Source organism: Acartia tonsa, chromosome 5 (assembly GCF_053477335.1).
Source record: "Acartia tonsa isolate MP-2025a chromosome 5, ASM5347733v1, whole genome shotgun sequence".
In the NCBI taxonomy this organism is placed as follows: domain Eukaryota; kingdom Metazoa; phylum Arthropoda; class Copepoda; order Calanoida; family Acartiidae; genus Acartia; species Acartia tonsa.
The window spans coordinates 52,962,265-52,983,517 of record NC_137264.1 but is presented as its reverse complement, the minus strand read 5'-3'; the positions used below and the strand labels follow the sequence as shown (position 1 = coordinate 52,983,517).

Here is a 21,253-nt window from a genome sequence, read left to right as displayed (position 1 = left end):
AGAAGAGATAGATAGAGCATTACTAATAAAGGAACAACCAGATCTGCAAATTATCACTACCCCTTTGTTTACTCCAATGTACCGCTCTAAATAGTAAATTGTTTGCAAAAATGTAATACTTTGGAAATGTGACTTTATGCGGCAGTGATGATACACCCTTTGAAGGGCTGGAGGGTTTGGTAATTGGGGAAGGGCTAGAAAATTTATATTGATGATATGAATAGTTATTTCTTTCATCGTATTATAAACGGCTTTCCGCGGATATATAATGTACAATTATAAGATTAAAACCAGTTTTTTAGCCCAGAGATGCCGAAGGCACGGGCTAAAAAAACTGGTTTGAATCTTATGATTGTACATTTCTATAGTCGTAGAAAACCGGATATAATACGATGCTAGACATAGTTTTTTCGTATGGATGAGAACCGGTTCCTATCCACCGGATACGAATAAATACGAGAAAAATATATATTAATGTGTCTCTTTTTACAAAATGAATGAAATGTATAGTGCGAAATAATTTTGTATAAGTAGTCATCTTTTAAACAAATTCTTAATAATGAAATAATACACTGTGGGCTAGAATTGAATCAAGACAAAAGTAAGTGCCGAGCCCTGGGACCTATGTATGGTGAAAATAGACATAAAACCATGATGATTCCAGGTAAAACCAAAATATTTCAGCGGGGGCTTTTTGAGAAAATTAGATTTGAAAATTTCAAGTTCAATTTCACCCGCTAGGAGTTGCCGCATAATCATGACAAGAAAAGCAAATATTATTTATTTTAAATTTTGAACAACTTTGCTTTTATGAAGTCCTTCTTAAAGCCTCTCTATGTATGATTTATTTTAGGCTGAATTTTCGTGACCTTTGCAAAGCAAGTGATAAAAATGGCCATTTATTAACTCCCTTCAGGAGAGGTTTTATGAAGAACTTTATAGAAGCAAAGTTGTTCAAAATTTAAAATAAATTATATTTGCTTTTCTTGTCATGATTATGCGGCAACTCCTAGCGGGTGAAATTGAACTTGAAATTTTCAAATCTAATTTTCTCAAAAAGCCCCCGCTGAAATATTTTGGTTTTACCTGGAATCATCATAGTTTTATGTCTTTTTTCACCATACATAGGTCCCAGGGCTCGGCACTTACTTTTGTCTTGATTCAATTCTAGCCCACAGTGAATATTGAAATAATCGGCAAAATTATTGGTTTTGTAACAAGAAACTTTTTATGCATGTTTAGGTTAGATAGTCATACTAGATATTAATAGCTGCAAACCCCTATTAAGTTTGCAAAATCATGTCCAACCTTAAAAATCACATAGCCCTCATATTCTTCCTAATTCCAAACTTAAAAGTAAGCTTTTAATTAAAAGTTTATGATTTTGAAATATTTTAATAGTCATGTTTGACAGTAGCATTTGTTGTGGTGCAACATCACTTCCCCACAAAAGGCTTATTTTGTTTAGTTGATAACTATCATTTTTGCCAATTATTACATTATATTCTTCCTATTTTCTTAAAGAAAGTTTGCTTAAATTTTCATCTTTTGCTTAACCATTACACATAAGATCTTTAGATTAGTTTAAGAATGGAAATTTTCCTTGAATTATTTTATAAACTACTTGAAAGTTTAATTTTTGGTGTTATGTCTTTTGGCTCAACAAATTTGCGGAATCTATGAAACAGGGTATTTGTTTATAATGGTATGAATATTCATAATTTTATGCACCATTCAAAAATTTCAAACAAAAACAACCAAAAAAAATAAGCATCATCTAGTTAAAAATATGAAGGCATTCTGCAGTTTTTAATAGAGCAGCTACTAATTAACAAGTCATGTCCGTTCATCTTTATGGCCTTTTTCAAGATTTTCTAAACAGGATAACCTATAATCAAATTAAGCTTTTTACAGTGCCTATAAAAAATACCTTTTTCTAGCCTAACATTGGTCAATTAAAATCTATACTGGCCTGCCATTGGTAATTTAGTCTGTGTATTGGCCTATCATTAATCTTTTATATTATATGACGTCATTTTCTACAGGCACTGTAAAGAGTGTCTTCTTTAGTTTTCAAACAGACAGCCTTATAAACATCATAATTCTTATATTATAAGTTTTTCCTTTGTCATAAAAAATGTAATATCTCTCTATGTCCTTAACCAAGGTTTTTTTTAGTGAAGATTCCCTTAATCAAGGGTAGCATTTAAATAAAAAGCCTAATTTGTAAGTAAGCCTCCTAATCCGGTTAATAACCGCTGGATTAGATCCGGTCTGTGCCATACTAATAACTTCATGTATTCTATCATTTTATAGTAAATTTTTCATTTGTTGAAAGCAGAACATTGGCTGTTTTTAAAATGATTGTTGTGCTATGGTGCGCACACATAACTATTCACATCTAGACATTGTAAATCTAAACAGCTTTCAAGCCATATAGATAAATAAATAGCCATATCCACACACACACACACACACACACACACACACACACACACACACATACACACCAATACAATTACACACACACACTTACACCAAACTCTCAAAGTTTAGATAAATAAACAGCCCTTTTGTTTATGCTTGTTTGTTTAATTTCAGAAATATTGGCATGAGTTATTTGACAATGTAATTTCATTTTCTCTATAATACAAAGAAGCTTGATGTCTGTCCGTCCGTCTGTCTGTCCGTCCGTCTGAATCTTAAGATCTCGGTAACCACTGAACCGATTGGATTCTACTCTTGAGGGTATATACCTATTGGTCCTGTGGTGTTTTTTTTAAATACCTCTTGGGGCAAAGCCCCTAGAGGCTATGGGCGAAGCCGCTAGTAGTGAATTAATATTCTTGAGTATTCTAACTAAAAAAGCCACTTTTAATATACTAGCGGCTTCGCCCCTAGCCTTTTGGGGGCGTTAACCCAAGAGTATTAAAAAAATATTCTAAAAATTTATTGGGGGTTTGGGGGTGTCCACCCCCCAAGAAAATAGCTTAATACCACCACAGGACTAGGAGATATATTCCCTTGAGAGTAAAATCCAATCGGTTCAGTGGTTACCTAGATCTTAAGCTTCAGACGGACGTATGGACGGACTCATATCAAGCTACTTTGTATTTAGAATAAACTCATTTGCCATTTTACAATTAAACCATTTTGTCCAAAAAAATCAACCTACAGCCTACCTAAGATTTGTTTTTTTAGCCCATAATATTCAACCCTTTTGGAAATCAATTAAAAGTTTTTGTCATCCAAAAATTTCATTGATGGCAATGGATTCATTTAGAATTTATCTACTGACATGTTATTTGAGTTTAATTAATTATCTATTTACCCCAAGTATAAGAGCTAATTCCTGAGATCTGCAATCATTGATATAAATACATATGAATAGATGGATAAGCTTATTTACATTTGGACTTTCAGTAGGAAAGTTGAGATAATCAATTTTCCTTATTAGATATTAGATTATCCATAGAAGGAGAATAAAATCATTTTCATATTTAAAATGTTAGATGACTAAATTCAATAGAATGGTTATATCATGTTATTAACATGCTCATAAAATTTCAAAATATTTAATAATAGCAAGCCTAATGTTCTTTTTAAGGAATAAGACATATTATATTTATAAAATCATTTTCATATTTAAAATGTTAGATGACTAAATTCAATAGAATGATTATACCATGTTATTAAAATGTTTATAAAATTTCAATATATTTTTTATCTAGCAAGCTTAGAGTTCATTTTTTCTTAATAATGAGACATATCATATTTATATTCTGTATAGATTATATGTATATTCTTTAAGTTAATAGATAAACAATATGTATTATTCTTAGGCAAAATGGTTTAAACTAGGTTATTATTAATAACAAATTCGTAGATTTATTTAGCAACTATGTAATACAGGCATCTACAGCTTTTACGGATCGTTTCATAGAAATGAGTTATTGAATGATGGAAACATTTTCATCTGCAAGGTTGAGTTTGACACTGTGTCCATGTATTTGAGTATAGCTGTTCTAACCTGGAGGAGAGTAACATTATGCTCATGAAGGTTTGGTTTGGACTTGTGTCCATGTACCTGGGCATAGCTGTTCTTACTTGGTGGAGAGTAACATCAGCATCATGAAGGTTTGGTTTGGCCTTGTGTCCATGTACCTGGGCATAGCTGTTCTTACTTGGTGGAGAGTAACATTAGCATCATGAAGGTTTGGTTTGGCCTTGTGTCCATGTACCTGGGCATAGCTGTTCTTACTTGGTGGAGAGTAACATTAGTATCATGAAGGTTTGGTTTGGACTTGTGTCCATGTACCTGGGCATATCTGTTCTTACTTGGTGGAGAGTAACATTAGCATCATGAAGGTTTGGTTTGGCCTTGTGTCCATGTACCTGGGCATAGCTGTTCTTACTTGGTGGAGAGTAACATTAGTATCATGAAGGTTTGGTTTGGACTTGTGTCCATGTACCTGGGCATATCTGTTCTTACCTGGAGGAGAGTAACATCAGCATCATGAAGGTTTGGTTTGGCCTTGTGTCCATGTACCTGGGCATAGCTGTTCTTACCTGGAGTAGAGTAACATCAGCATCATGAAGGTTTGGTTTGGACTTGTGTCAATGTACCTGGGCATAGTTGTTCTTACCTGGAGGAGAGTAACATTAGCATCATGAAGGTTTGGTTTGGACTTGTGTCCTTGGCATAGCTGTTCTTACCTGGACGAGAGTAACATCAGCATCATGAAGAATTTGTGTGACCTTATCTCCAAGGTTCTGGGCATATCAGTTTTTACCTGGAGGAGAGTAACATCAGCATTATGAAGGTTTGGTTTGGACTTGTGTCCATGTTTATACCTGGAGGAGAGTAACATCAGCATCATGAAGGTTAGGCTTAGACTTGTGTCCATGTACCTGGGCATAGATGTTCTTACCTGGAGAAGAGTAACATCAGCATCATGAAGGTTTGGTTTGGACTTGTGTCCATGTACCTGGGCATAGCTGTTCTTACCTGGAGGAGAGTAACATCAGCATCATGAAGATTTGGTTTGGACTTGTGTCCATGTACCTGATGCTGTGAGTATTGGTGCAAAAAATATGACGTAACAAAAAAAAATTAGCCAATGAGAGGCCGTTATTGACCAATGGTAAAATTTATAGTGGACTCTCATTGGCTAATTTTTTTGTTACGTCATATTTTTTGCACTAATACTCACAGCATCATGTACCTGGTATAGCTGTTCTTACCTGGAGGAGAGTAACATTATCATCATAAAGGTTTGGTTTGGCCTTGTGTCCATGTACCTGGGCATAGCTAATTTTACCTGGAGGAGAGTAACATCAGCATCATGAAGATTTGGTTTGGACTTGTGTCCATGTTTATACCTGGAGGAGAGTAACATCAGCATCATGAAGGTTTGGCTTAGACTTGTGTCCATGTTCCAAGGCATAGCAGTTCTTGCAGTACACCTCGTTGTCAGGTCCTAGAATAAAACTTTTTAAACTGACAAAAAAACAACAGTATCCTAAAAAAAGAAGTATAAAAACACTTCTGATTCTGGTGGGTTTTGCCGTTTTATTAATTTTTTAAATAATTGAATATGTAACATACCTTCAGACAGAGTTTGATAATCCAAAGGTCTCCTGCACTTGTTACATTTGAAGCACTTCTTATGATAGTAACCATACTTGCCAGTCATTTTCTCTGCTTCAAATACCTAGGTAAATATATGAATCTTATGATATTAACTAGACAGGTGTTTTTCTATCTGTAGCTAATTTTTGTTTGTGTTTGAAAATACTGTCAGAAAACCTGTTAATTGGGTTTGGGTGGTTTTTAGCTATTTTTATTTTCACCACCCTCTATTCGTATTCACCTAGAGCCTAGGGAACTAGCTATTAGTATGTCATAAATGTGTCGAAGTTACAAAGCGTAGCACCCCTCACTTTATGTGTCTGTATGGCAGTGCCATAATGTCTGGATAAATGCATGTAATTAAAATTTGTAAAGATAAAATTTTATATACAGCCACATTTTCAATTTTTTGGTATCTTGAAGTCAAATTTGAAAAAATAAAAGTAACTTACAGTACATAATAAAAATTACGTCATACAATTACAATGTATACTGGACTATCATTGGTCATTTGTATTATGCTTTTTTGGAAACTTGCAAGCTGGAAAAAAGTTCCCACCTTTCCACCACACTTGGGGCAGCTCTCCTTAGAGTCAGCATCGTCTGACCCCATGATGACGGTTGTGTCGGTGATGATCTGAGGCCTCTCTGGGGCCGACACAATCTTCAGACACACTCCGCAGTACAGATCCTGATCTAAAGTTAGAAACTTATTCAATTGTTATATATTTTCATAAGGAAAAAGGATAAGAGGATGAATACTCACCCCTTTTTCATGGTAAAATACTACTTCCCCATCCCTAAATTTAGAAGCAGACGAAAATCAAAAACCGCCCAGGGCTTTTAGTAAGTCAATCATAAATAATAATGTGAATAAAAAGAAAAGCGATATTTAGCAAACAGCCGTGGGCGGTCAGAATCAGCTGAATGTTAATTATGAAAAAAATTTCCCTCTTTTTAGAAATAGAAGGATTCATCTTTCATGAACAAATTTTTTTAAAATAAAAATAAAATTCTATGTAATTTTTAATTAAAACATTAAAACGAAAATATCTAATCTAATATTCTTGCCCTAAATATGGAAATAGTAAAAAGTAAAAAAATATTTTTTTTAATAATTTTTAATCCTCCCATTTGAAAAGTAGTGGAATAGCAATAAATTTTAGCGCGGCAACAGCGCTGAGTAGGCCTCTAGGCCCACTGCCTATTTTGGTCTTCTAGTTGCTTCGATTCCTCTCTTTTATTTTTTTCTCTATGTATATTTTTCATAAAAAAAAATTTAGCCAACCGCTACAGTCACCAAATTGCTAAATTTTGCAGTATTAAAGGCAATCTCTAACTGTACCGCCAAAAAGCCCCTAGATTTTTAAAAATATTTTTTTAGAATTACTATAAATGTAAGTCATAACTAAGACAAAATACTGATTTCAACTAAAATAAATCTTTAAAGGTCAGTACACATTAAACATTTTACCATTGGGCAATTGCAATGTATAATGGCCTATCAATGGTCATTTGTACTGTCTACAGTCATTTTTAAAAGCGAAGCTTTTCTATAATTAGGGTCGGTCCGTCCGTCCGTCCGTCCGTAACGGATAGCTTTTTTCGTTAATTAAGGCAGGTTAGATTTGTCCTATTGATTTCAAACTTTACATGGTGATTCCTGTAGTAGTTAGGTACGATTTAGAAAGCGTAGCAACTCTATAATCTTTACCAGAATGTCATTACGTTCATTTTAAACATGTTGATTTTTTTACTTTTTTAACATTAAATTTTTATGTGATCTAATAATCCGATTGATCTGTTTTTTGGTATACTGATTCCTGGGACAACAAAGTACAACATTATACGCGAAGCAACTCTATAATCAAGTCCTAAAAATGTAAGTATGTCCATAAACATTATTCTGTATCAAGCAGTTTTTTAACAATTTTACTTACAATTTTGCTTCGACTCTTATACATTTATATTCTGATTATTCAGTTCCGACACTATACAAGTGTTAATGTCCGTTTGTCCTACCGTTTCAGTTCTTCGCTTTTATAGATGTTGTTATCCTTGTTTACTTGGCAATATACGCTTCTTCTTATTAAAACAGGTAGAATTTTTTCTATTAATGAATTTCAGTATAGATTGGGATGTTTTTTAGGGAATCCACTCATTTCTACTACTTTTCTTTAACAAAAACATATTCGAAAAACATTTCAAGGTTTTTTGTCTCTCCGTTTGAGTCAATGCCCTTAGAGGCTATTTCCCGTAAAAAGGTACCTGGACCCACTGCAACCATGAGAGAATCCAGAGTTCTTGTACATCTTTTACAGGACATACACTTCTTGTGGTACTCCTAAATATTATAGAAATATGATAATCCAGGCTCCTTGTGCATCTTTTACAGGACATACACTTCTTGTGGTATTCCTAAATATTATAGAAATATGATAATCCAGGGTACTTGTACATCTTTTACATGACATACACTTCTTGTGGTACTCCTAAATATTATAGAAATATGATAATCCAGGATTCTTGTACATCTCTTACAGGACATACACTTCTTGTGGTATTCCTAAATATTATAGAAATATAATAATCCAGTGCCTTGTACATCTTTTACAGGACATACACTTCTTGTGGTATTCCTAAATATTATAGAAATATGATAATCCAGTGCCTTGTACATCTTTTACAGGACATACACTTCTTGTGGTACTCCTAGATATTATAGAAATATGATAATCCAGTGCCTTGTACATCTTTTACAGGACATACACTTCTTGTGGTATTCCTAAATATTATAGAAATATGATAATCCAGTGCCTTGTACATCTTTTACAGGACATACACTTCTTGTGGTACTCCTAGATATTATAGAAATATGATAAAACAGGGGTCTTGTACTTTTACAGGACATACGCTTCTTGTGGTACTCCTAAATATTATAGAAATATGATAATCCAGGGTCCTTGTACATCTCTTACAGGACATACACTTCTTGTGGTACTCCTAAATATTATAGAAATATGATAATCCAGGGTCCTTGTATATCTCTTACAAGACATACACTTCTTGTGGTACTCTTAAATATTATAGAAATATGATAATCCAGGGTCCTTGTATATCTCTTACAGGCCGGACATACACTTCTTGTGGCACTTCTAAATATTATAGAAATATGATAATCCAGGGTCCTTGTACATCTTTTACAGGACATACACTTCTTGTGGTACTCCTGAATATTATAGAAATATGATAATCCAGGGTCCTTGTATATCTTCTACAGGACATACACTTCTTGTGGTACTCCTAAATATTATAGAAATATGATAATCCAGGGTCCTTGTACATCTTCTACAGGACATACACTTCTTGTGGTACTCCTAAATATTATAGAAATATGATAATCCAGGGTCCTTGTATATCTCTTACAGGACATACACTTCTTGTGATACTAATAATTATTATAGAAATATGATAATACAGGGTTCTTGTACTTCTTAGAGTATTTTATTCTATAAAGTTACAGTTAGGTTTCAAATAGAGCTTGGGATGACTTTAGGACTTTTTTCATTTTTAGATTTAGGTCTTGGGAAGGTTTTAGGCTTTTTTCTGTGCATCTCTCCCTCATTAAGTACTGGGCCCTAGATATTAGGGGTGCAGACACTCATAAAACTTTTTAAATTAAATAATTTTTTCGCTTCATAGTCAGTACTATATAGAGTACTTAAGCAATAGCGGAAGTTTTGGCGTACGTAATGTGACTAATTATAGAGTATCTGCGCTTATAATAATATTTGTAATTTTCTACCTGATCCTTGACAGTGTACTTCTCGGCCTCATACACAGTACCTCCACATCTGGGGCATCCCTAGATATATAGATAGATAAATATATAGACATATAGATGGATAGATAGATGTAGCCTCATACACAGTACCACCACATCTAGGGCATCCCTAGATAGATAGATAGATAAATATATAGACATATAGATGGATAGATAGATGCAGCCTCATACACAGTACCTCCACATCTGGGGCATCCCTAGATAGATAGATAGATAAATAGATAGACATATAGATGGATAGATAGATGCAGCCTCATACACAGTACCTCCACATCTGGGGCATCCCTAGATAGATAGATAGATAAATATATAGACATATAGATGGATAGATAGATGCAGCCTCATACACAGTACCTCCACATCTGGGGCATCCCTAGATAGATAGATAGATAAATATATAGACATATAGATGGATAGATAGATGCAGCCTCTTACACAGTACCTCCACATCTGGGGCATCCCTAGATAGATAGATAGATAAATATATAAACATATAGATGGATAGATAGATGCAGCCTCGTACACAGTACCACCACATCTGGGGCATCCCTAGATAGATAGATAGATAGATAAAGAGATAGACATATTGATGGATAGATAGATGCAGCCTCATAAACAGTACCACCACATTGATAGACATGTAGATAGATAGATGAATAGATACAGTGTATATCTCAGTATCTCTTATACATAGTACTTATACATCTTGAGCATCCGTAGATAGATAGATAGATGTATTAGAATAATAAGTGGATATATAGATGGAGAATGGAGTATATCAACCCCCCCCCCCCCAGGCAAAATTTAGAGGTTGGATAGGTGTCCACACTACAACTACCCTTTATACAACCTACTGCCAAGGGTGGTGACAAGGTGAAACCAGACCCCTTAAATTTTAGAGGGAGGCATGAAAAATAATTTCGCGCTTCGCCCTCTGCACAAAAACTGCATAGACGGATAAATCAAAAGTACGAAAAAAATCAAATGCTAAATCATCAAAAAACTAAAGATTACATAACATAAAAATACAACTATTTATTATGAGTAACGAAGCTACTCTATGACTCTCTCTTTCCCTCTACCTTTTGTACGTCCTGGCACTTATTAGGGATATCGAACAGAGCCTTTATAATTACCTAATTGGTCTGTTTGTTGTCATGCACTTTGAGACATTAAAAAAGATTTTCATGGCCACCTAGCATCTACATTTTGTAGTATTTCATATTCATTGGCTTCGCTACTACTGGATGTTATTATTGCTGTTAATTCTTGTTTTGTTAAATGATACACGCGACCTAATATCAAGTATTTTTTAAAATCATTTTTATTTCTAGTTTTTGTTATTTCCGTATTAAAGATAAAACTGCGTATAATCAACATTTAAGAGATGTTAATATTATACAATCTAATTAATAAACAATGTATTTTTAAGTTTTTCAGATTCTCTATAAGAAAAAAATCCGCAAATCTCTGAACGAGAGTTTAACGTACATATACAAAAATCCGTCATTCAGTATGTCGGTAATCAACAAAGACCTCCTTCCCATGATTTAAAAATCCTCAGCCAATTGAAAGGCATTATTTTGAACATTTGCAGTGGCCTTTTAAACAAGCCCTATTTTTAAGCTTTTCTATAATTAGGGTAGGTCCGTCCGTCCGTCTGGAACGGATAGCCTTTTACGTTAATTTAGGCATGTTAGAATTATCCTATCGATTTTAAACTTTGCATGGTGATTCCTGTAGTAGTTAGGTACAGTTTCAAAAGCATAGCAACTCTATAATCGTAACTAGAATGTCCGTACGTCCATTTTAAATATGTTGCTTTTAACTTTTTTAACAACAAATTTTTATGTGTTAAAATTATCCGATTGGTATGATTTTTGGAATACTGATTCCTAAGACAACAAAGTACAGTGTTATTAGCGAAACATCTCTATAATTAAGTCCTAAAAATGTAAGTATGTCCATAAAAAAAATTTCTCTCAAAATTCTAATTTATAAATCTGATTGTTTAGTTCTGACACTCTACAAGTGTTAATGTTCGTTTGTCTTAAAGTTTCGTGGCTTTGCCTTTATGGATGTTGTCATCCTTGTTTAATCTGAATTTATTTGTTGTTTTATCAAAACACTACTAAATTGAATATGTGTCAATAACCCAAGAGCAAAAAAGTGCCGTTCAAAAATTAATAACAATCTGAGACAAGGAAAAACGATGACAAGATTTAATAAGGATTAAACAAGGATAAGAAGATGCATAAACTACAAGCTAGAATATCAAACAAGTTTGAAGTAGAGGTTTATGATTCGCCAAAGCAATGATAAGGGTTGAATATCTATCAAATAATTTGGCTGTTTATTACACTAGAATCTAAAGTTTTAAATAATGTTTTCTTATTCTTGGCTTAAGAACCTTGGGGACTTTTGTTAAATTTAGATCGATTAGTTCATTAAGTTGAGTTTCTAAAGGTTTCAACCACCAATTGTATTCTACAGAAGGGTTAATTTTGTGTATTAATATTGGGGACGTACATCGGATTATCGGCCATTGTCTTATCCCTTTATATCCCTAAACAAAAATACACAAGTTCTCTGTAGTTAAACAGAAACCCGAAAATGTATCAAAAAGGCACCCTAAATATTACTTTTTTGTCATTAATCATACTAAAATTATCTTAATTATCATTACTTGTTTTATTAAGTAAAAAATACTATTTAGTGTCTTGGAGTAAATAAAGTCTGTATATAAATTATATAACACAAGAACCATAACATTTCTAATCTAAGCAAATACATAATAAATTTAGTAAATGGGGGAAATGTATCATAGAATTACATTATAGTTACAAATTACTTCAATAAAAATGCTTCCAGTAACACTCGCAATAATCTTTATATTTCCTGACTTCATATTTGATACTCTATATTAGTCTGCACAGCTTATAATAATTGCGCCATTTCTTTATAATATTGGTTGGTTAATTTAGGACAGTTTGACTTAATTAAAGCGTTTGATTCATTTCATGGTTTTGGGATGGCAGGCAAGGTCATACAGTACATTGTTCCGAAAAATAGGAGAATTATATCGTACTAAAAATTGTTGTCAAAAAGTTAAAATCTGCATGTTTTAAATGGCCGAAAATAATGTTGATACGCTTTCTAAATGTTTTGATATAATCAGCTTTAAAACAACAAATACAAATTTATATTTGTTTATAATAGTTTATATGAGTTTAATAAAAAAGCTACTAAAAGTTGAAAAAAAAACAATATTTTAAATTTCTGTTATTTACCTTAAAAAGTTTGATACAAAAGTCAAACTTAGACAACTTAATAAAATTCGGATCGAGTAGTAATTATGTAAAATGATATTTCTTTTTTTTTTACAAAAAGAAAGAATGTTTGCAACTAAATTGCTAGCCGTAAACCCTTTTTCATATTTAGATTTGATAAAATCTGGCCTAAAATTGATAAAAATATCTAAGGAGACAGTGTAAAGTGGCACCAAAAAAATGACGTCATACAATAAAGTTGACCAATAAGAGGCATGGTAAAATTTATGCTGGCCTCTCATTGGTTATTTTATCGTATTACGTCATTTTTATGGTGCCACTTTACGCTTTCTCATATCAAAGATCCAAAAAAGCATTAAAAGAGCGCGGTAAATTACAAAAAGCGCTTAAGTGTACTGTTAGTAAGTTAACGTATACTGCGCGCTCTCTATTTTTTTTTAGCCTTGGCTATTCTAGATAAATTAAAGGTTTTACCTATTCTTACGCTGAGCGAAGATGATTAAAGTCCTTCAACAGATTATGACGTCATACGATAGAATATCCAATAAAAGGCCAGTATACACTGTAATTGACCAATGGTAAAATTTATGCTGGCCTCTCATTGGTTATTTTATCGTAGGACATCATACGATAGAATAGCCAATGAGAGGCCAGTATACACTGTAATTGACCAATGGTAAAATTTATCCTGGCCTCTAATTGGTTATTTTATCGTAGGACGTCATTATTTTGGTGCCACTTTACGCTGTCCCATATCCAAGATCCAAAAAAGCATTAAAAGAGCGCGGTAAAATACCAAAAGCGCTTACAAATGCACTGTATGTAGGTAAGTTAATGTATGCTGTGCGCTCTCTATTTTTTCTTTATTGTCTTGGCTATTCTAGATAAATTATAGGTTTTACATATTCTTACGCTGAGCGAAGATGATTAAAGTCAAAAGATAGAATAGCCAATGAGAGGTCAGTATACACTGTAATTGACCAAAATGGTAAAATTTTTCTGGCCTCTCATTGGTTATTTTATCGTAAGACGTCATAATTTGTTGAGGGTTTTTAATCATCTTGACGCTGAGCGGCATGTTTTAGGCCTAGCACAGTCTTTCTTTGTAATTTCAACTTGATACCCTGAGTTAATTGCCCCTTTACAATTATTCTGTTTGCTCATACAGAAACATAATGCTATACTTAATAAAACTTAGTGCTTCAAATGAAAGGATAATTAAATTTGTATAATTTTCATAACTTGAACAATATTTAGTGGTAATAAATTCTTTGAAATGTTAAACCATGCACAGAATTTGATGATTGGGCTAAAATTATGAAAATGTGAAAAAAATGTGGTCATATAATGCTAAAATAAAAATCCACAACATCTCGCCAAATTCTATGCAGACAATACTCCCTCCCACACCCTCTCAAGGATTTTCTATGCTCGTCAGGTTCTTTGAGGCAAAGCACCGATTCTTACGATTCCTTTTTCCCTTACTACTTACACACGCTATAGAAATACAAATTAAACCTAAAACATTCATTTATATATTTGATTAACCTCATGCTTATATAATTAATTTTTATTTTAATGTTTTCTTTAATATTTATTATTACTTATGATGGAAATTATTGAACTTTTAACCATTTCTTTTATAAATATTATTAGTTTTTTTAAAATCAGGGTTAAAGAAAGATTAAATGTATATTTGATTTACATTACATTTTTTGGGTATAGTCCCTTTCGTGGCAACGCCCCCTATTTTCACATTAGCTTTTCTCCTATTTCTAGCCCCTGCGGAGGGCTAAAACCCTGCGGGGCAAATTGCCTAACCCTGCGGGGCAATTACCTAACCCAATATAACCTAACCTAACCTAAAATAAACTATTAAAAGACATTTTGAAAATACGACGAATCGCCCCTACATACCATTGTATGCCATGTAAATTCCATTGTAAATACAGAAGCAACACAAATAGGAAATTATCTAATTATAAATATACTTATGCTTTTCATTTTATTGTTATTTTTTCAAATTGGAAGATAAATCTACTACTACTACTACTTCATTATAAATCTGTCCACCTAAGTAAGCTGTGCTAATTATGTACTACAATGTTCTCAGTTTAATGTAGGGTTGGGCCGGATATCCGGCCATTTTCAATGTCCGGCCGGATACAGGATATTGAATATATGCCGGATATCCGGTAATTTTCCAAGTATCGAACGTTGGCAAGATATCCGGCTGGAACTGGATATCCGGCATTAAAATCAGCCGGATATCCGGTATCCGGCCAAAAAAGTATCCGGCCTAGTTTAATGTTTACAATAATTTGTAAGATGTCTGTATGAGTGAAAGAGGAAAAGAATAGTTATTTCTTGCATCGTATTATAAACGGCTTTCCGCGGATATAGAATGTACAATTATAAGATTAAAACTGGTTTTAATCTTATGATTGTACATTTTTATATTCGTAGAAAGCTGGATATAATACGATGCTAGACATAGTTTTTTCGTATGGATGAGAACCTGTTCCTATCCACCGGATTCGAATGAATACGAGAAAAGATATTGGTCCAAAACACGCATACTATGCTATTATACCATAGAGTAACATCTACAAGAGTTGATGTATATTTACAGTCATAGAGTATTATTTAGAAGAATTATTAGGAATAGTCCCTTTTGTGGCAACGCACCTTAAGGGACGATTCAGGGGCGTCCAAGCTTTTGGGGGGGGTAAAACTTTTTTAAGGGGGGGGGGTTATCGCCCCATTACCCCCCCACCCTTGGACGTCTATGCGACGATTCGTCGTTTTTTTTAAATGGCTTTTGATAGGTTATTTTAGGTTAGGTTAGGTTATATTGGGTTAGGTGATTGCCCCACATGGTTAGGCAGGGTTAGAGCCCCCCGCAGGAGCTAGAAATAGGAGAAAAGCTACTGTGAAAAAAACCAAGAATCGCCCTTAAGGAGCGTTGCCACGAAAGGGACTAAACCCGAATTATTAGTTAGACGTAAAATGATTTGATAAAATTTTTTCTCTTATATCCTAATATAGAAAGTAGTAAGGTTTTTGTCTGAAAGTTTCAAAACTCGAGAACTATTGAACCGATTAGGTTCTCTACTATAGGCAATCTTTGCAGAGGTACTGTTATAATTGTAGAATATTACATTTTCAGATATAAGTATTGGAATGGTTTTTAGCTAGTCTAGATGCTAGGAGCATAGCCGCTAGTAAGTTTTATAAAGCAAGACAAGCATTGAAGAGGCTATTTCTTATTTTTTGGTCGTCAATCCCTAATGGAAAACAGGATATAATATTCTATTTGGCCTTAAGAAATGCAGAATTAGATTGCAAACAGCAAAAATATGCCACATATAAATTTGAGCTGAAAAGGACAAAAAAATATAATCAAACAGACCATCAAAATTATTTTTTATTTCTTTAAAAATGTAAAAATGAAAAAGGTTTATTAAAACTGTATGTAAAAATTACTCTATGTATCTAAACATGTTTAAATGTCTGTGTTTACATTAGAATAAGCACAACAGCTAAATGTCAACTTGGCCCACTATATAATAGCAACTACGGTGTGGGCAACAAAAAATATTAGTTTATTTTCTTTTTCATATTTTTATTACAGGTACCTTAGGCCTTACTAATATGCAATCAAGCAAACAAAAAAGTAATATAGCCAAAAAGTTGAAAACCTTCCATTTACTGTTTTTCTTAAGTAACCGCCAAAAAAAGTGTTTTAGCCTTCCATATATCACATAATAGGCAATACAGTGTGTCCCACTGAAAAAGAACCATACCAAAAAATTGACTTAACCTTATTTGGCTCGTTAAATAATAGCAACTACAGTATGGACCCCCTGAAATATTGTGTCAATATACTATTTTAGAAATTGTCAATCATGTAAACTTGGCCTACGACATAAGAAGATATGCAGCGTGACCAACAAAAAAAAAACTATTCTGGAGAGTATGATCATCTGTTGAAAAGTTTGGACTTTGCTATTTCGAGTCAATCAATATTTGATAAAAGTACCCAGAGTTTTAAAGTCAATAAACGAAAAAGATTGATTTTGAAACTTGTGCAAAATTTTTGGCCACACTGTAAATATCTATATAAGTATATCCTTTACATATATATTATATATATAAACATACTTTTTTAGTACACTCTACTTTAAATATAACACGTTTTATAAAGAAGGTGTATCAACTATTTTTTTTATAGCTAGCCGGTTCTTTTAGTAAGTAGTAGATGTAAAATTTTTCATAGAATTCAGATATGCAATCGGTTTTTTTGTAGACCTCTTATTTTTTAAGTAATTTAAGTTTAAAAAAAAAAAAAATTAAGTCGATTTTAAGGTACTAAAATGCAACAAAAAAAAGAAAGAAAATGGTCATTATGAACAAAAATAGTAAGATCTTTAATTTGACACCTTACTTTTTCAATTCTGTCAGGTAATTATTGAAAAAATCGATTTTTTTAAACCCACGAGAATAAAAACTTTGAACTTAATTTTATTATTTCACAAATAAAAAAATATGGGTTCATATATACCATTAGAATCAGAAAAATATTACGAATCCATTGTAAGCAAAATTGAAAAAAAAAGTTTACAATATAGTATATAAACTACAATAAAAGGAATTATATGAAAATATCATATTATGTTGTACAGGCAACGTCTTAATTCTTCAATTGAGTATAAAAATGGGAAGGGGGTAAAGAGGGGGTAAAAAAGGGAAAACAATAGTGTTGTCTGAACAAAAAAAATAATTGGCCATTTCTGTAATTTTTTAATTTTTTAATTTTTTTCAATTTTGCTTACAATGGATTCGTAATATTTTTCTGATTCTAATGGTATATATGAACCCATGTTTTTTATGTCTGTTTGAGAAAATATTTAGGTCTAAAGTTTTTATTATACCGAGGTTAAAAAAATAGATTTTTTCAATAATTACTCAACAGAATTTTAAAAGTAAGGTGTCAAATTAAAGATCATACTATTTTTGTTCTTACTGACCATTTTATTCTTTTATTTTGTTGCGTTTTAGTACCTTAAAACCGACTTAATTATTTTTTTAAAAAACTTAAATTACTTTAAAAATAAGAGGTTTACAAAAAAACCGATTGCATATTTGAATTCTATGAAAAATTTTACATCTACTACTTACTAAAAGAACCGGCTAGCTATAAAAAAAAAAGTTGATACAACTTCTTTTATATAAATGACAGACCTTTCCCTTATTTATTCTCTAATAAAAAAAATAGTAAGATTCATTGTCTGTAGCGAAGGATCTCGCAAACCACTGATCAGATATGGGTTTCCTTTACAGTGAAGCTACTTATAGGTTCAAGTAAGGTTTTGAACTATTTTTGGGAGGGTTTTCTCCAACCTCAAAAATTAAATCGCCCCTAGACAAAAATAACACCGTAATTATCTTTTTTTTTTGATGCTGTGAGTATTGGTGCAAAAAATATGACGTAACAAAAAAAATTAGCCAATGAGAGGCCGTTATTGACCAATGGTAAAATTTATAGTGGACTCTCATTGGCTAATTTTTTTTGTTACGTCATATTTTTTGCACCAATACTCACATTATCTTTTTTTTCTATAAAAATAGATTAAAAATGTGCCCCTAGTGGCCTCTAGTTCAATAAAAAAAATATCCAAATACGTGTCACGTAGCACTAAGTTAAAGATTACCCTACCTTTCCTTCCTCCGACTTGATAACGGACGTATCCGCATAAATCTTGGGAGCAGCAGCTGCACTGATCTTCAGGTGGCAGGCGCGGCAGAACAAACTTTCACCATGGGTCCTAAACAATTTTTTTTTAACTTGTAGCACTAATTAATCCTATCATATAAAGTAGTAAGTTTTATTTGTCTGAAGCTTAAGATCTAAAAAAATACTGAACTGATAAGTTCTCTATTTTAGGTAAGCTTCACATAGGTCCAATAATGGTTTTAAGCTATTCTAATTTTAAATTAAAAACTTGGGTTAGTTTTTAGCTATTTTTTGGCCCCTTTTGTCCCTTTGAACACTAAGCCCCTAGATGATAGTGGTACACCCGCATGTATGATATAAAGTTGTGAGGTTTACTTGTTTATTTATAAAAAGACAAGTTTCATTAAGCACTGATTATTAAACCTGACTGATCTGGAGTCCAGTTTCTTGGAGCACTGGTTATTATACCTGACTGTTGCGGAGTCCAGTTTCTTGGAGCTCTAGTTATTATACCTGACTGTTGTGGAGTCCAGTTTCTTGGAGCACTGATTATTTATACCTGACTGTTGTGGAGTCCAGTTTCTTGGAGCACTGATTATTTATACCTGACTGTTGTGGAGTCCAGTTTCTTGGAGCACTGATTATCTATACCTGACTGTTGTAGAGTCCAGTTTCTTGGAGCACTGATTATTTATACCTGACTGTTGTGGAGTCCAGTTTCTTGGAGCACTTATTATTATACTTGAATGTTGTGAACTCCAGTTTCTTGGAGCACTGATTATTATACCTGACTGTTGTGGAGTCCAGTTTCTTGGAGCACTGATTATTATACCTGACTGTTGTAGAGTCCAGTTTTTTGGAGCACTGATTATTATACCTGACTGTTGTGGATTCCAGTTTCTTGGAGCACTGATTATTATTGATTATTATACCTGACTGTTGTGGAGTCCAGTTTCTTGGAGCACTGATTGCACTTAAAACATTTCTTGTGGAATCTACGTCCACCTTAAAATAATATTATTGGTTAGCAGATTTTTAAAAAATGTATTTTTTATTGTTGTCATTACAATTATCCTTGTTTTCTTTTAATCATTCTCAGTGCAGCGGAGTTACGTTTCTAGTTAATGTGCAATTTCTTATTTGGCAAACAAGATTTGGTCACTACCATTTGGAATAATAAAATCACAGTAAAATTATCCATTATTCAGCCTGTTACCATGATGTAACATCACAAATTGAAGACGACTTTAGAACTCGTCCAAGATGGTGTTTGCAAAGTGGGCTAAAGTTTTCATCAGCTGTCAAGTCGGTTGCAACATTTCAGCAGAAAATATTAGACACAGGCTGAGTTCAATCTACACTACTTTCTTTCATCCATTAATTTAAAGTAACCAAGGACAGAATTTATGACATAAAAAGGTATTGATTAAATTATTTTCTATTTTGCCTTCTCAAATTCAACCTTTTTTATGAGTCCTCTAAAAAATGACGTCATTAAAATGTATACTGGCCTGTCATTGGTAATTTAGTCTGTGTATTGGCCTTGCATTGGTCGTTTGTATTATATGGCATCACTTCTTTTTATAGGCACATCGAGTTTTAACGGAATCGGATCTCACCAATTTTATAAGAAAAGTAATAATGAAATAGTATAAATTACATAAAAATATATAAAGGTGAGGCTTTGCTTTAAATTGCCTCTACTATTTTCTATTTGCTGGTTTGTTTGTCAGCTGCTTTCAAGAAGTTGTTCTCATTTGTGCATCTAGGAATCTAAATACTATTTATTCTAGACGTTATCTGGGAGGGAAAAGACAATTGACTTTAAATAATAATGTCCTTGATGGTGTATTTTTGGTTAATAATTATCTTCTGAAAGCTGTTAAAAGTAAAATCTTGTTCAAACTGTTTAACACATACTTTTCATCTACTTATGGGATATTTTAGTCTATGATAATTGGGGGGTGCTATAAAACTTTAAAATTTATTGCTAGTTTTTAATTCAATTACTTATCTTTACATCCCTGAATATCTTAATTTTAATTCGAATTGTTTAGGCCAGGGGTCAATGGCAGCTAAAATATTTTGCTTATATTTGCTTTTTCATTGCAAATATATGTTGAAACAAAGATGATTCAAAGAAAGGTTTTTATAAAACCATGGTATGTCCGTACAACTGTTAGATCATTTTCAACACAAAAATATACTTTCATGATGCACGCAAAAGATTTTTTATTGGTGTGTAAATCCTATTGTTGTCAATTTTTACATCTTTTTATTAATTGACTTTTACAAATCTTCTTTTACCTTCCCTGGACCTTTGAGAAACTTCACTGTAAAGGATAACCATATAGATTCATTGTTTTTCGAGATCCTTTGATACAAACATTATGTTATTTTTATTCAAGGATTTTTTAAAAAGCGAAGCTTTTCTATAATTAGGGTCGGTCCGTCCGTACGTCCGTCCGTCCGTCACGGATAGCTTTTTTCGTTAATTTAGACATGTTAGAATTGTCCTATCGATTTCAAATTTTGCATGGTGATTCCTTTAGTAGTTAGGTACGATTCAGAAAGCGTAGCAACTCTATAATCATTACCAAAATGTCCGTACGTCCATTTTAAACATGTTGATTTTTTTACTTTTTTAAATAGCTTTTTTTCGTTAATTTAGGCATGTTAGAATTGTCCTATCGATTTCAAATTTTGCATGGTGATTCCTGTAAAGGTTAGGTATGAGTTAGAAAGCGTAG

General features: G+C 32.8%; 1 protein-coding gene across 1 annotated transcript in view; it reads right to left on the bottom strand.

Annotated features, from left to right (window-relative positions):
* LOC145319826 (uncharacterized) overlaps positions 1-21,253 on the bottom strand; it is a 55,181-nt gene that overhangs the window by 23,865 nt on the left and 10,063 nt on the right. The window contains exons 4-10 of the mRNA XM_080162191.1: positions 19,436-19,508; positions 18,486-18,594; positions 9,438-9,497; positions 7,901-7,976; positions 6,192-6,328; positions 5,609-5,714; positions 5,383-5,480 (exon numbers count right to left, since the gene is read on the bottom strand). Of these exons, the coding sequence (XP_080018317.1) occupies positions 5,383-5,480; positions 5,609-5,714; positions 6,192-6,328; positions 7,901-7,976; positions 9,438-9,497; positions 18,486-18,594; positions 19,436-19,508 (659 nt within the window). The remainder of the gene's footprint in view (positions 1-5,382; positions 5,481-5,608; positions 5,715-6,191; positions 6,329-7,900; positions 7,977-9,437; positions 9,498-18,485; positions 18,595-19,435; positions 19,509-21,253) is intronic.